The following is a 15326-nucleotide window of genomic DNA, read 5'->3' as shown; positions in this document are numbered from 1 at the left end:
GCGCCGTGGGTCAGCAATGACCAGTACTAGGTAAAGTACCTGCATGAGGAGTATGGTTATAATTGAAGCTTGTTAGCCATCTGGCTGAGCCATCTATATGCTGAAATTCGGCCAAAATGCATATGTGGCTTGAAATGAGGTATGTAAGTTTGGAAATTAGACTGCTTGTTACTGGTTACAATAGTAACAGAGTAACAGAGTAACAACCATGTTAATATCCTTGTGTGCACCTATGAATACTACCAACTGCATAACATCAAACAACAGTGGGTAACACCAGGCAACAGAGGGTAACACCAGGCAACAGTGGGTAACAGCAGGCAACAGTGGGTAACAGCAGGCAACAGTGGGTAACAGCAGGCAACAGTGGGTAACAGCAGGCAACAGTGGGTAACAGCAGGCAACAGAGGGTAACAGTGGGTAACAGCAGGCAACAGTGGGTAACAGCAGGCAACAGTGGGTAACAGCAGGCAACAGTGGGTAACAGCAGGCAACAGTGGGTAACAGCAGGCAACAGTGGGTAACAGCAGGCAACAGAGGGTAACACCAGGCAACAGTGGGTAACAGCAGGCAACACTGGGTAACAGCAGGCAACAGTGGGTAACAGCAGGCAACAGAGGGTAACAGTGGGTAACAGCAGGCAACACTGGGTAACAGCAGGCAACAGTGGGTAACAGCAGGCAACAGTGGGTAACAGCAGGCAACAGAGGGTAACAGTGGGTAACAGCAGGCAACAGTGGGTAACAGCAGGCAACAGTGGGTAACAGCAGGCAACAGTGGGTAACAGCAGGCAACAGTGGGTAACAGCAGGCAACAGTGGGTAACAGCAGGCAACAGAGGGTAACACCAGGCAACAGTGGGTAACAGCAGGCAACACTGGGTAACAGCAGGCAACAGTGGGTAACAGCAGGCAACAGAGGGTAACAGTGGGTAACAGCAGGCAACACTGGGTAACAGTGGGTAACAGCAGGCAACAGTGGGTAACAGCAGGCAACAGTGGGTAACAGCAGGCAACAGTGGGTAACAGCAGGCAACAGTGGGTAACAGCAGGCAACAGTGGGTAACAGCAGGCAACAGTGGGTAACAGCAGGCAACAGAGGGTAACACCAGGCAACAGTGGGTAACAGCAGGCAACAGTGGGTAACAGCAGGCAACAGTGGGTAACAGCAGGCAACAGTGGGTAACAGCAGGCAACAGTGGGTAACAGCAGGCAACAGTGGGTAACAGCAGGCAACAGTGGGTAACACCAGGCAACAGTGGGTAACAGTGGGTAACAGCAGGCAACAGTGGGTAACAGCAGGCAACAGTGGGTAACAGCAGGCAACAGTGGGTAACAGCAGGCAACAGAGGGTAACAGTGGGTAACAGCAGGCAACAGTGGGTAACAGCAGGCAACAGTGGGTAACAGCAGGCAACAGTGGGTAACAGCAGGCAACAGTGGGTAACAGCAGGCAACAGTGGGTAACAGCAGGCAACAGTGGGTAACAGCAGGCAACAGTGGGTAACAGCAGGCAACAGTGGGTAACAGCAGGCAACAGAGGGTAACACCAGGCAATAGTGGGTAACAGCAGGCAACAGTGGGTAACAGCAGGCAACAGTGGGTAACAGCAGGCAACAGAGGGTAACACCAGGCAACAGTGGGTAACAGCAGGCAACAGTGGGTAACAGCAGGCAACAGTGGGTAACAGCAGGCAACAGTGGGTAACAGCAGGCAACAGTGGGTAACAGCAGGCAACAGAGGGTAACACCAGGCAACAGTGGGTAACAGCAGGCAACACTGGGTAACAGCAGGCAACAATGGGTAACAGCAGGCAACAGAGGGTAACAGTGGGTAACAGCAGGCAACACTGGGTAACAGCAGGCAACACTGGGTAACAGCAGGCAACACTGGGTAACAGCAGGCAACAGTGGGTAACAGCAGGCAACAGAGGGTAACAGCAGGCAACAGTGGGTAACAGCAGGCAACAGTGGGTAACAGCAGACAACAGTGGGTAACAGCAGACAACAGAGGGTAACACCAGGCAACAGTGGGTAACAGCAGGCAACAGAGGGTAACAGCAGGCAACACTGGGTAACAGCAGGCAACAGTGGGTAACAGCAGGCAACAGTGGGTAACAGCAGGCAACAGTGGGTAACAGCAGGTAACAGTGGGTAACAGCAGGCAACAGTGGGTAACAGCAGGCAACAGTGGGTAACAGCAGGCAACAGTGGGTAACAGCAGGCAACAGAGGGTAACACCAGGCAACAGTGGGTAACAGCAGGCAACAGTGGGTAACAGCAGGCAACAGTGGGTAACAGCAGGCAACAGAGGGTAACAGCAGGCAACAGTGGGTAACAGCAGGCAACAGTGGGTAACAGCAGGCAACAGTGGGTAACAGCAGGCAACAGTGGGTAACAGCAGGCAACAGTGGGTAACAGTAGGCAACAGTGGATAACAGCAGGCAACAGTGGGTAACAGTAGGCAACAGTGGGTAACAGCAGGCAACAGAGGGTAACAGTTGATAACAGAGGGTAACACCAGGCAACAGTGGGTAACAGCAGGCAACAGTGGGTAACAGCAGGCAACAGTGGGTAACAGCAGGCAACAGTGGGTAACAGCAGGCAACAGTGGGTAACAGCAGGCAACAGAGGGTAACAGTGGGTAACAGTGGGTAACAGCAGGCAACAGTGGGTAACAGCAGGCAACAGTGGGTAACAGCAGGCAACAGTGGGTAACAGCAGGCAACAGAGGGTAACACCAGGCAATAGTGGGTAACAGCAGGCAACAGTGGGTAACAGCAGGCAACAGTGGGTAACAGCAGGCAACAGAGGGTAACACCAGGCAACAGTGGGTAACAGCAGGCAACAGTGGGTAACAGCAGGCAACAGTGGGTAACAGCAGGCAACAGTGGGTAACAGCAGGCAACAGTGGGTAACAGCAGGCAACAGAGGGTAACACCAGGCAACAGTGGGTAACAGCAGGCAACACTGGGTAACAGCAGGCAACAATGGGTAACAGCAGGCAACAGAGGGTAACAGTGGGTAACAGCAGGCAACACTGGGTAACAGCAGGCAACACTGGGTAACAGCAGGCAACACTGGGTAACAGCAGGCAACAGTGGGTAACAGCAGGCAACAGAGGGTAACAGCAGGCAACAGTGGGTAACAGCAGGCAACAGTGGGTAACAGCAGACAACAGTGGGTAACAGCAGACAACAGAGGGTAACACCAGGCAACAGTGGGTAACAGCAGGCAACAGAGGGTAACAGCAGGCAACACTGGGTAACAGCAGGCAACAGTGGGTAACAGCAGGCAACAGTGGGTAACAGCAGGCAACAGTGGGTAACAGCAGGTAACAGTGGGTAACAGCAGGCAACAGTGGGTAACAGCAGGCAACAGTGGGTAACAGCAGGCAACAGTGGGTAACAGCAGGCAACAGAGGGTAACACCAGGCAACAGTGGGTAACAGCAGGCAACAGTGGGTAACAGCAGGCAACAGTGGGTAACAGCAGGCAACAGAGGGTAACAGCAGGCAACAGTGGGTAACAGCAGGCAACAGTGGGTAACAGCAGGCAACAGTGGGTAACAGCAGGCAACAGTGGGTAACAGTAGGCAACAGTGGATAACAGCAGGCAACAGAGGGTAACAGTTGATAACAGAGGGTAACACCAGGCAACAGTGGGTAACAGCAGGCAACAGTGGGTAACAGCAGGCAACAGTGGGTAACAGCAGGCAACAGTGGGTAACAGCAGGCAACAGTGGGTAACAGCAGGCAACAGAGGGTAACAGTGGGTAACAGCAGGCAACACTGGGTAACAGCAGGCAACACTGGGTAACAGCAGGCAACAGTGGGTAACAGCAGGCAACAGTGGGTAACAGCAGGCAACAGAGGGTAACAGCAGGCAACAGTGGGTAACAGCAGGCAACAGTGGGTAACAGCAGACAACAGTGGGTAACAGCAGACAACAGTGGGTAACAGCGGGTAACAGAGGGTAACACCAGGCAACAGTGGGTAACAGCAGGCAACAGTGGGTAACAGCAGGCAACAGAGGGTAACAGCAGGCAACAGTGGGTAACAGCAGGCAACAGTGGGTAACAGCAGACAACAGTGGGTAACAGCGGGTAACAGAGGGTAACACCAGGCAACAGTGGGTAACAGCAGGCAACAGAGGGTAACAGCAGGCAACACTGGGTAACAGCAGGCAACAGTGGGTAACAGCAGGCAACAGAGGGTAACAGTGGGTAACAGCAGGCAACAGAGGGTAACAGCAGGCAACAGTGGGTAACAGTAGGCAACAGTGGGTAACAGCAGGCAACAGAGGGTAACAGCAGGCAACAGTGGGTAACAGCAGGCAACAGTGGGTAACAGCAGACAACAGTGGCCTGGGTAACAGCAGACAACAGTGGGTAACAGCAGGCAACAGAGGGTAACACCAGGCAACAGTGAGTAACACCAGGCAACAGTGGGTAACAGCAGGCAACAGAGGGTAACAGTTGATAACAGCATGCAACAGAAGTTAACAGTGTGTAACAGCAGGCAACAGTGGGCAACAGCATGTAACAGAGGGTAACAGCAGGCAACAATGGTCTAAGTTCATACCTGGGAGCAATACAATATTTCCTGATTAGAAAATTAGTGGTTAAGCTCTCCTAGTTTCCAATCGATTTACCACTGTTATATATTAGTAAAATTTGTAGCCAATAACAAATAGCACATATATACTTGAATAATGCTTTATCAATTTTGAAGCAGCTAATAAGGTGTTGAAAAAAAATTAACATCAGGGGTTGATTTATGGTGGGGTATGCTTGGGATGCTGGACCATTCCTTCAAGATTACTACTATGACATAGCAGGGAAGACAGTACAAAGCATAGGTGCAATTACGTGTTAAAAACATACAATGCAGAAGAACGGTTAATTTTTCTATACTTATGGAGGAGACATCCTTAAAATGATTCATTTTTTAGTAGTATATAGGGACCAAATTAAGTATAATATCAAAAATTCTAACAAAACAGTCATGCATAATGAACATCTAATAGCAATTTCATCAACTATATAATTGCAGTGGAAACAATTTCTTGCTTTTATTATCTTTTTGTTCCCACCATCCTGTCACGTCAAATCTAAACTTTTCATAAAGACCTAGTCTATAAAAACCGGGTATGTGGGTACACATATATCAGATGCATGGCTTACCTTTGTGGCACAGCCACCAGACATTTTACCCTCTAATAAGAATGTAGATGGCTTTTTAAGTCAGTTTACAGAATGTATAATATGTTATTCTACATGATCTTATAATCCTATTATGTGGAGTTATAGTTGTAGTTACAGTACATGGAGTTCCAATCCACGTATAATCCTATTACATATGTGAGCTGAGTTACATGTGACTCTGCCAACATGGTCAACTATATTATGCATTTTAATACCTTTCAAGATTCCAAACCAAACTTATGTACATGTATGCTTGCAATAAGTGCACAATAGAAATGTCAGATGTACCAGTACCTTGCATTAGTTTTTATGTTGCATCATTATAACACGTCATACTCAGTATTAATTTATGTATTTGCTGTCTAACTATGGACTTTACCTGCAATTACATCACAAGTGTAAAATTGGCTGCCATAGTTGTGGATGTGCTTAACAATTTGTATGGGAATTGGACAATTATATATGTCTCAGAAGATATCAAGCTCTAACCGACAGGTATGGCTATATGTAGAGACACTGTAATCCAAACAATTTTCGAAAGATACTTAAATGTATTCCCAAGATCCCTAGTGCCTGCTACTATCGTTAATATTTTATGCTAAATCGATTTACACATCAAACATGTATGGATCAAACTTTTCTTCTGTACCAGTAGTTATATTAGTGATCTGAGTTACACATGACTACTGTAGTTTAATACCTTTCAGGCCAAACAAGATTCCAAAGCAATCATTAATGCTGTAACTGTATTCAGTCCTCTAGGATATTATCAAGAGTTAACTTGTGATGCTATACTTTAAATCTTTGCTTCCAAATTGTTACTAAATCCAATGCTAGAAAGAGTATTTTAAAAAATTACTTGAAGGCATACCTCCAGACCCTGGATAGCCATGGAGCTTGCTCTACTAGCATGCTTAGTATGCTTTGCACATGCATCCACTGTATTAGTATCAACCAGTTAGATACCCCATTAAATTTTGCTCCAGTTAGCACTCCTCCTAGGGTCTGCCCTTGAATGTATACTTCATAAATTTGGGCTCTGATTACATGACTCCAACATGATGTATATACAATTTCTACACAACAGTTTCTGAAAAAAAAGTTAAGTGCACAGCTGATAATATGCATAAGCACAGTAAATCTGTATGGACACTCGATAAACAAGCTATATAATACTGAGTACTTATAGTTGATTTATTATGATCCTTGTTCACCAAGCTTTGCATGTATGTCTACCATATTGAACTCTAGTTCTCTACAACCATTGCAATCATAATTTATGAATTGGTGTCATACTGCACATGTATACAATTTCATAAATAAATACACTGTCATACAAACACTACCAAATAATTACACTACTAATCACATCAATTGTCAGTTGTCTTTGGCTTTGGAGCCACAACTCTTAATCCATTGGCATAGCAATAAGAAATATATTTGTTGCGACGCTTTATCATTCGGTGTAAAAAGAAATGAAAATGTGTCTTTGGCATGCCACAAAGTATCTTCTTAAAGCGGCTCAACCATGCAAATGTTTGCTCACATGCCATCGTATTCAAATCTGGTTTAGCTTTTCGTAGGTTTTCTGAGCTATACTTCTGTTTACAGGAAGCATCACGATGATTTTTCATATGGAAATCATCAATAACTTTGTTCACATCTAACCAAATATATTTCAAGTCATTTGGTAGTGGTAGTGGTAAGCGAGAAACTCACAAATTATTGAGATGACACATATTATCATAAGATATGGTCAGTGTTTTCCAAGCATCTCGACCTTTAGTTCCAAACTGGCACACTAGCCACATCACCACTAACATGAAAACTTGAGCTGGACCCTCCGACCTACAAACAAAATAACAGTAACTATGTAATATGTGACCAGATTTGTAAAAAGAACACCTTTTCCACACATTGACATGTCAGTAAACAACTGCTACTTCTCTGCACTGGCGGTATGAAAATAAAGTAGGTTTAATCATGGAAAATAGAAAACAAATTTCAGCATTGATACAAAAGTTACAAAGTTTTAAAGTTCACAAAATGGGTCAAATTGTATGTGGGAAAGTAGTACCTTTTTGCAAATACGGTCACATTTTATACAATAACAGCATTTTGACAGCTACCATGTGTGTACAAAGTATCAAGGGATGATAACCCCCATGTTACGCCTCTGGTGCTGTAGTAATGTTTTAATAGGATTCCCCGAAAAAGTGATATGCACCACTAAAATGTTTTGTCTAAATACCCCTTGGAATTAAAATAAGCAAGAAAGGTCACCAACTTAGTATATCTAAATCATATGCAGCTCTACAACAAGAAAAGATGACAACCCGGATTTTCCTCTGCCTGTTTGATCAATGATCCTAAGTTAGAGGCTCATAGATGCAACAAACGGCCACCATTTCAGGCCACAATGAGTGGCATGTACCCATTCTAGTTACAAAGAGTGTCTGTCTTCTGTGTTTTGCCTTTCTTCTTGCATAGATACCTGCCCTACCAGCAGGACCATCTAGCACATTCTAAAATAATGTCCTTCTACTAAATAATTATGTACAGTAGCACAGAATTATAGTGAATCACAACATTCCAGTTATTGAAGTTCTGTGATGTGCATGCTTACTGTATGTGTTAGAATTTTTTTAATCTTACCTGTACAATGGTTGCCATCTTTCTATATGGCCTCCAGCACCAACACAAAACCATGTTCCTCTTGTCCACTTCTGTAGTGTGCCAGGTTTTTCTCCTGTGTCCTTGTTACATGTAGTTTTTGTTGCTGTCACTTCTTCAGTCTGGTCCACTGCTTTGGCAAATTCAGCATAGCGTTTAATACCAGAATCAGTTCCTGGATATTAAATTAATTTTATAATACATTTGGCCATTTAAGGCTACACATGGTATATCATAGTGCATTGACAGGTGTATTCACAGGTGTATTCACACACTGTACTCATTATCATGTATAGGGAATTGAGGCACACACTAGCATTAATGATATTTTATAAATATTTATCCTAAAAGTGATTGGCAGAGCAGCAAGGTAAACCACAAATTCCTACATTGTATTTTGACCTTTATTTGAAAAATGTTTTAACAAGCAAGAAAGTGAAGTCTGTAAATTGGAATTTAGGGTTTATTTAGCCACTTCAATAATTGCTTCTTTTTTGTTGCCTTTCAGGGTCAGATGTGTAGCTACTTGTATGGGCATCTAAGGCAGCTGCCTCACCAAATTTTGGGTGGTTCAGTAAATTGACAAACTAAATAATCTGTCATTTTATATTTATTCAAAATTTTCATAAACTTTTAATGAGCTATGCTATCTAGTTTACCCGAGATAATGCTGAGGGAAGACCTCAGAAGTAATTCCAGATAGGCTCAGAGGTTTTAAGTTGTCATACAAGATCAATATACCCTAATAGAGCAGTCTGTCTCATCAATTTAAAAAATTCTGGCTACATCCTTATTTTAGTTTTTCATTCCTTTTTAATGATTGTTCTAATAGAATGACTGCTAAAGTCGTGTTATGGCAACTGCTTCACTAGGGTGTATCATTCTTATGTAATAATCTGGATTAAACTCTCTATTGAAGCATAATTAATATTTGACAGCTTTCGTCATAAATTTTAAATTCACTGAAGCCAAGAAATTTATATAGCTAGAGTTGTACCTTCTGCATATGTATAATTTTAATCTAGGTATCTCAATAATTATCTACACTATTATCATGTGTACCTGGTTGACGGAAACTGGTTAATTTGTTGTATGGCTTAACCCATACAGGAAGACGGAGAAAGCCAGGAACAAAAATAGTATCAGACCTAAAATTTACTTTGCTTTCAACTAAGAGTAAATTACTGGGACTCGATGTAAATATGGAAATTATGTCACGTGTCATTTAGCTTCTAGTCTTTCAACTGCTATACTTACCTAGATTCCAAAATCAACTTATGTAGTTTTGTATAATTTTAATATTTCAAATTCAAGAATGCCTCAAGTGAAAACTTGTTGATGGTTGTGATAAGTGATAGATAGTTGTATTCAGTTTTTTATTTGAAATGGTTTTGTTATTGAGGATTTGACTATATTTGTTTTGACTGCTATTAATGCTTTAAAAATCCTACCATCTTTTAATGTTGGTGCAAAAGCAACTATATGGGGTTGCAGATCCCATGCTGAAAATGTTTAAAAATCCATGGGAAAAGTTGTGGCATAGAGATTTTTAATAATTTTAGTATCAATTTGAATTCTAAAACTTCTACAGCTTCTAGGGGTGCAACATAGGTGCAACTCCCAGACTCATTTGAAATTTATTTATTTACAGCTATATATATATATATATAACAATGTTCATGCTGTCCCACCTGTATGTCTGGTCTAGAATTGCCAGTGTTTGACATCATGAGTTGTATAAACAATGCTAATTTACACAGTACATTTAAGTCAACAGAACAGAATGATTATGTTATTGACATGCATAGGATAGACCTGTCCAGCCCACAACAAATATGCTTGCAGCACCTTTGCAAATGGTGGGATGCCTGTTTCACACATTACAGCTCAGTCTAAAGCATTCCAGAACATCATTTACATGTAGTACTTTGTCAATAGCAAGTTATCTTGTTTATCGGCAAGTTACATTACTTAATGCTTTGTCACCTACCCACCAACCCTACTACTTCAGTCAAAAGAAAAAAACCCAACCTTTCAGTGATTGACAACTGACATGGGATCCCAGTTTGGAGGGGCACAGTGTTTATTGCTTAAATTAACAGTAATTCTCAAGGAGATGACGATCTCTCAAGGGGAGCAATTTTAATAAAGATATTGCTGCAGCAACATCATCCCACCTCCTTTGCCTAAGAGATTTCACATGCCCCAGTGAAGTCCTGGGTTTGTCCAATTTATCACCAAGTTAGCTTAATTACATAAGCCATAACCATGCAATAGTTTTACTGGCCTGCCTAGGATGCATGTGAGATTGTGATGCTTGCGTGGATGATGTCATTTGGGTCAGGGGCTAAAATAGCTACTTTTTACAACTAGCCCAACTCGAAACCAGAGGGAGAGAGAGGCGCTATATTACACAGAGGCATAACCAGAAGGTGTGTGTGTTTTACAACTACAACAAAAAGTACTGGTAGCAGGGGTCTGGGGGCCCAGCTGTTGAAAGACTTTGAGCATTTTTATAGTACAAAAGTCAACTTGTTTCGACTTTTTATTTTATTGAGGATGTGCCAAACACATGCACCCTAGTGCATGATCATTATATGTGAGTCTATTAATTTCATTCTAATACTGCAGACTACAGTATGTAGTATGTGTAAACTCACCCCTATATGATAGATGCAGGTCAGGTTTGCTACACGGTTTATATAAACTGTTAATACAATAAACTTGAATGATTTGGTTGAAAATAGTTATTTTGAGATTGGGTATTTTTAAAGTGAAATATTATTTACAGTAAACTTTAATGATCTGTGCTAATTTTGCCTCACATGTACATTTTACAACTAGTCTATTCATCATTTACAACTAGCCAAAGGTCAGTTATAACTAGCTTTTTGGCCACAAATAGACCCCTTTTTTGCGGTACTCACATGTGGCTAGTATATGAAGGTGATGAACTATATGTAAATAAGGAAAGGAGTAGTAAGTCTAGTGAAAAGTAATAATGTTCAAGCATGTATGCAAGAAACTACCAATGTATCATGAAGAGTTTAATAACAAAAACTAAAGACAACATTACAATGACATACCCTGACATATTGCAGCTGATTGAACTGATACACCAACATTCCCTGAAAAACATTGAACATGTTTTTTGAAGTTGAGATATTCTTTTAACGTCACAGGAACACCTTTCTTCTTCATCACCTCAGAGTGCTCAGAGCAAAAGGCATTTCCAGGTAGAGGTCCATTGGAGCATGTTTTAACATAATTTAGATTGTTGGAAAATGCATCTTCGCTTTTATCAACATCAAACATGCACACAGGGTAGTGCAATTTATTTCCATCAATGGCCCACAATTCTCCACATCCTACAGTTGAAAAATATGTGCTATATACATTAAACCAAATACATACTGATATATTTCTGACCTCGTTTTTTGCATTCATCAGAGCAATTTTCATGTTTATAAACTGAATTGGCCCTTTTTATGTCTACTTCTTCCATGTAATTTTCTTGGGCTTGGGGTCCACTGAAAATATAACTACGGTGATTCTCTTCAGACAATTCTTTTTCGATTTGATGTGTCCACCAAGCACTTGCTACACTCTTGCGGTGCAGAAGCTGACTAGTCTGTTGCTCTTGGGAGTTATCTAAACATATGTTAAAAGGTTACAAATTGAAGAATGACTGAAAGTAAGTGCAATATAACAATAAGATGGAAGTTATAGAGTCCTATGAAAATCGTAGGATATATTCATTAATGTAAGTACATATGTGATGTAGTGGTGACAAAACCTAGAGGGTCTATTGCCTAGTGTGTGGTTGGAACTATATAATCTATATACATATACTGTATGCCACGCATATTTCACTATATCTTCTTACATACGTATGCTAGAGTATCCACCATACATATCTAAATTTGATACGTTTACAACCATTTCACACAGTTTTTTTAATCGATGCTCACTGCATGTATCAGGAAAGCTCAATTTTATAGTGGCAAGAGTGGGTGGAAGGATGGTATGACATTTTACAAAGCATAAAAATTAAAGCACCATTTTGGGAATCGGTATGGATAAGCCAAGTTATGAGCCAATTAGTACTCAAAACCAGCAACTCAATATTTAACACCGTGAAACTGTACAGCCACACAGCCATCTCTTAGTTGACATATAAGTCCCAGGCAAAGGGAGACCTCACACATTGAACTTATTACTTTATATATATTATTATTAAAATGCGACCGGGCCTGCAAAACACAGAGCGTGTGGCCACATAAATTTTGTCCACTTTTTATAACGTTGCTGACTCATAATTTCTTCTGTCATTTGGCTATGGCTAAGCAATGTTCATCACTTATTGTGAATTTAACTGGTCATGTAATGCAAGTTACAGAATGAAAATATTCTCTTCCAGCACTGAGATATGTTTTGTTCTGTGATGAGATTAGTGCATGCCAACATGCCCAATTTTCGCAGGTCCGGTCAGATATTTTATTTCATGTATTCATTTTGTAAAGCATGACGGTAAATTCTACACATACATTAAGCTCCAACTGTTTTGGAGATATATAGACCAGTATAATTGTCCTTTCAATTTTATTTCACAGGGTTCCATTATAATATTTTATTAACAGAGGATGTCCAAAATTTCTAGGGAATGCTTTCAGACCTTTAGAATGCCTGTTCCTACTGGATCATTGTCAATGTCGCAGAACTCACACTACTGTCTCCAAGACTGAGCCAGTTGACCAAGCTGCTCACATCTGTCAACAACACAGCAGCACCAATCAACCGATTTTTGTCCACGTTGCTACCCCAACTGCTATACTATTCCGGACAACTACTGCAGCTTAACTGACCATGCAACTGGCCCCAGCCAACCAGGCTGCAGTTGGCCACGGTTTACAGCCAACTCACATCACCAACTGGTTACTTGACTGACTCAACCTACTGTATGATTATAGTTTTCAACTGTAGTTGTGAAGTAAGAACCAATCTCCTAGGCTTAACTTTGTCATTGTCACAGCAGCTTCTTCGCATCTGCATCGTTCACTACTCACTCAGTGGTGGGGAGTACTGTGGCAACCAGCTACCAGGTATTAGCATTTGCTTACATCAAGAAGCCATTGAAGCCTATATCTTCACATTATAGACCCAAATTTCTAGTAATGGTTCTGGTTTTCATAATGAGTTCCAGTGAAAATCTATATACCCCAGGAACTTGAGAGTTTGAAGCGAGGACCTGTTAAGTACACCAGTCTGCATTGATTGGGTTTTGCTGAAACATACACTGTATTTGCTATGTGAGGTAGCTCAAATCAGGCAAAATGTTTCATGCTGATCAAAATGGTACAAAATGGACCACCACTGTAAGTCACCTTATACGTACTGTAGTTAAACAACACAGATGCATACTGGTGCTGTTAATTTTCACTGAAAAACTGATTAAATGATTGGAGATCATTGAAACTCTAATAATCGATAATGCTAATTGATAATTGGCTTCCAAAAGTTTTACTGAAATGCACACCTATATTTGAAATTTTGAGTAGCTGTAAGAGCATGCTGAACAAGCTTATCACGATAAACTTAGCAAATCAGGTCTCAGCTATTTCATGTTTTTATCAATAAAGAATAGTTTAGCATACTCTGGCACAGATTTACTGTTTAAGAATTGCACCTTGATAGTAAGTATTTAATTGTACCGATTAACTGATTACGAACAATTATTTATGACCAATTAATTGGAGATACATTCCGTAGCTGCACAGCGCCAATGTACAAACAAATCATGTTACTATACTGTGTTAACATACCTACTGCATTTGCTCTCAAGTTTACACTGTTGTATTTCTTCAGAAAATACTTTAAATTAATATAATTGTAGTTATTGGTTTCCCTCATCCACTCATTGTATACTTCTGCAGATCCTTCAAAGCTTGTCCAGCAATGATGCCTGCATAATAATACAGTGTGCATTAAATTGTGCTAGCAATAATGAACTGCAGAAGCTACAATACTTCACATACAATTCAAATTTTCCAATCACATTTTTATACTGTACATATACAAAAGATTAAACTTTGGTTGGTTTTAAAGTATAGTCATGAAATAGCTACGTACTGTGAAATAATGTGACACATATTAAAGTTCATTTTGTGGAATACTAGTAAATTCATTGGTAAGTTTAAGGCTCTGTTTGCTTAAATATACCGCACATAATCATACTTGTTTAAAATATACAAGCGCACATTTGCACATTTGAGCTAGAGAACACAGCACACAAGCTAAGACAATTCACATATGATTTTTGAATAACACTGTATTGCCATAGTCAGCAAATTTACATGCAGGATTAACATAGCATGTGGACCCATAAACTAGTTACATAACCAGTGAAAGGTAGAATTTGTAATGTACAGCTTGATAACTTACCCAGCTGAAGCCCATTTTTCACACAGAGCTCTTTCGATATAGCAAACATTAGATGCTTTTACCAGGTCATTTTCATTGTCATAAAATCTGTATGAAACATGCACAATCAAGTATCTAGCATCATGATAGCTCACACTCTAACCTGTATCCGCCAAAAGTATCTCCACCAAATGAGTCGTACCTGTAGTTGATACCACATGACTTACATCTTAAAATAATCTTCTGGGCTGGGACAGGGCCACTAATCATATAACAGATGACAGTAATTGGATTGTGGTTGATATGCAGTGTTGATGAGCATTGCAGACATTCAGTACACTTAGGGCCAAGAAACTTGTTAACTGGTTTACCAAGTTTCATTGTTGCCTATAAAAGATTCATATCTGACATTTATTTAAAAGCACAAACTGATACTTACCTCCCACAGGATTCTTTCTGATGGCTTTCCACAAAGTTCTTTGGTGACAGATGGAAATGCATCAGCTTCTGCTAACAACTGGTTGATAGTAGAGACTTCATAACTAGTTGAAAAAATTGAATTCATTATGGTGCAAATGAGAGCAGCTCTGTGATGCTTGTAGGTTGTCGGCACATGTTGTGAAAGCTGAATGAGCAAAGTTGCTTGATCAAATTGTCCATTTTCCATTGAACCCAGTAGAAGCTTTTCTGAGAAATGGAAATAAAAATGTAATGATGTCTCCTGGCCTTACTGGTATTTATATAACTTATAATTAATCAGATCTGTGATGTCAACGGGCCAGGCAGAGGAGACTAGACACACATCAAAACCCTTACATAATGACAAAGTGATCATGAGTAGCAATTTCCTATGAGCAAACCACGGACAGTAGTGATGGTTTACACAGTTCTTATTGTTTTTCTTTTAGCTTATAGCTTTACACTGAACTTTTTCAATAAAGGATAAAATTAGCAACAAACAATTTAATTATATTTAAGCCTAAATGATGAAAATTAAAGGCTTTATGATTATTGCTAGTAAGCAGTTGGCTT

General features: G+C 40.8%; 1 protein-coding gene across 1 annotated transcript; it reads right to left on the bottom strand.

Moving 5' to 3' along the window:
• Positions 1 to 6494: 6494 nt before the first annotated feature.
• LOC136253322 (uncharacterized) lies at positions 6495 to 15326 on the bottom strand. Its single transcript, XM_066045969.1, has 8 exons — positions 14734 to 15326; positions 14458 to 14681; positions 14316 to 14402; positions 13697 to 13836; positions 11304 to 11525; positions 10961 to 11242; positions 7857 to 8049; positions 6495 to 7049 (listed from the first exon to the last, which is right to left on the bottom strand). Exons 1-8 carry the CDS (start codon positions 14959 to 14961, stop codon positions 6917 to 6919), a joined length of 1509 nt encoding a protein of 502 aa, XP_065902041.1. The 5' UTR covers positions 14962 to 15326; the 3' UTR covers positions 6495 to 6916.

This window comes from Dysidea avara, chromosome 4, assembly GCF_963678975.1.
Source record: "Dysidea avara chromosome 4, odDysAvar1.4, whole genome shotgun sequence".
Lineage (NCBI taxonomy): Eukaryota > Metazoa > Porifera > Demospongiae > Dictyoceratida > Dysideidae > Dysidea > Dysidea avara.
This window is presented reverse-complemented; position numbering and strand designations above follow the sequence as displayed.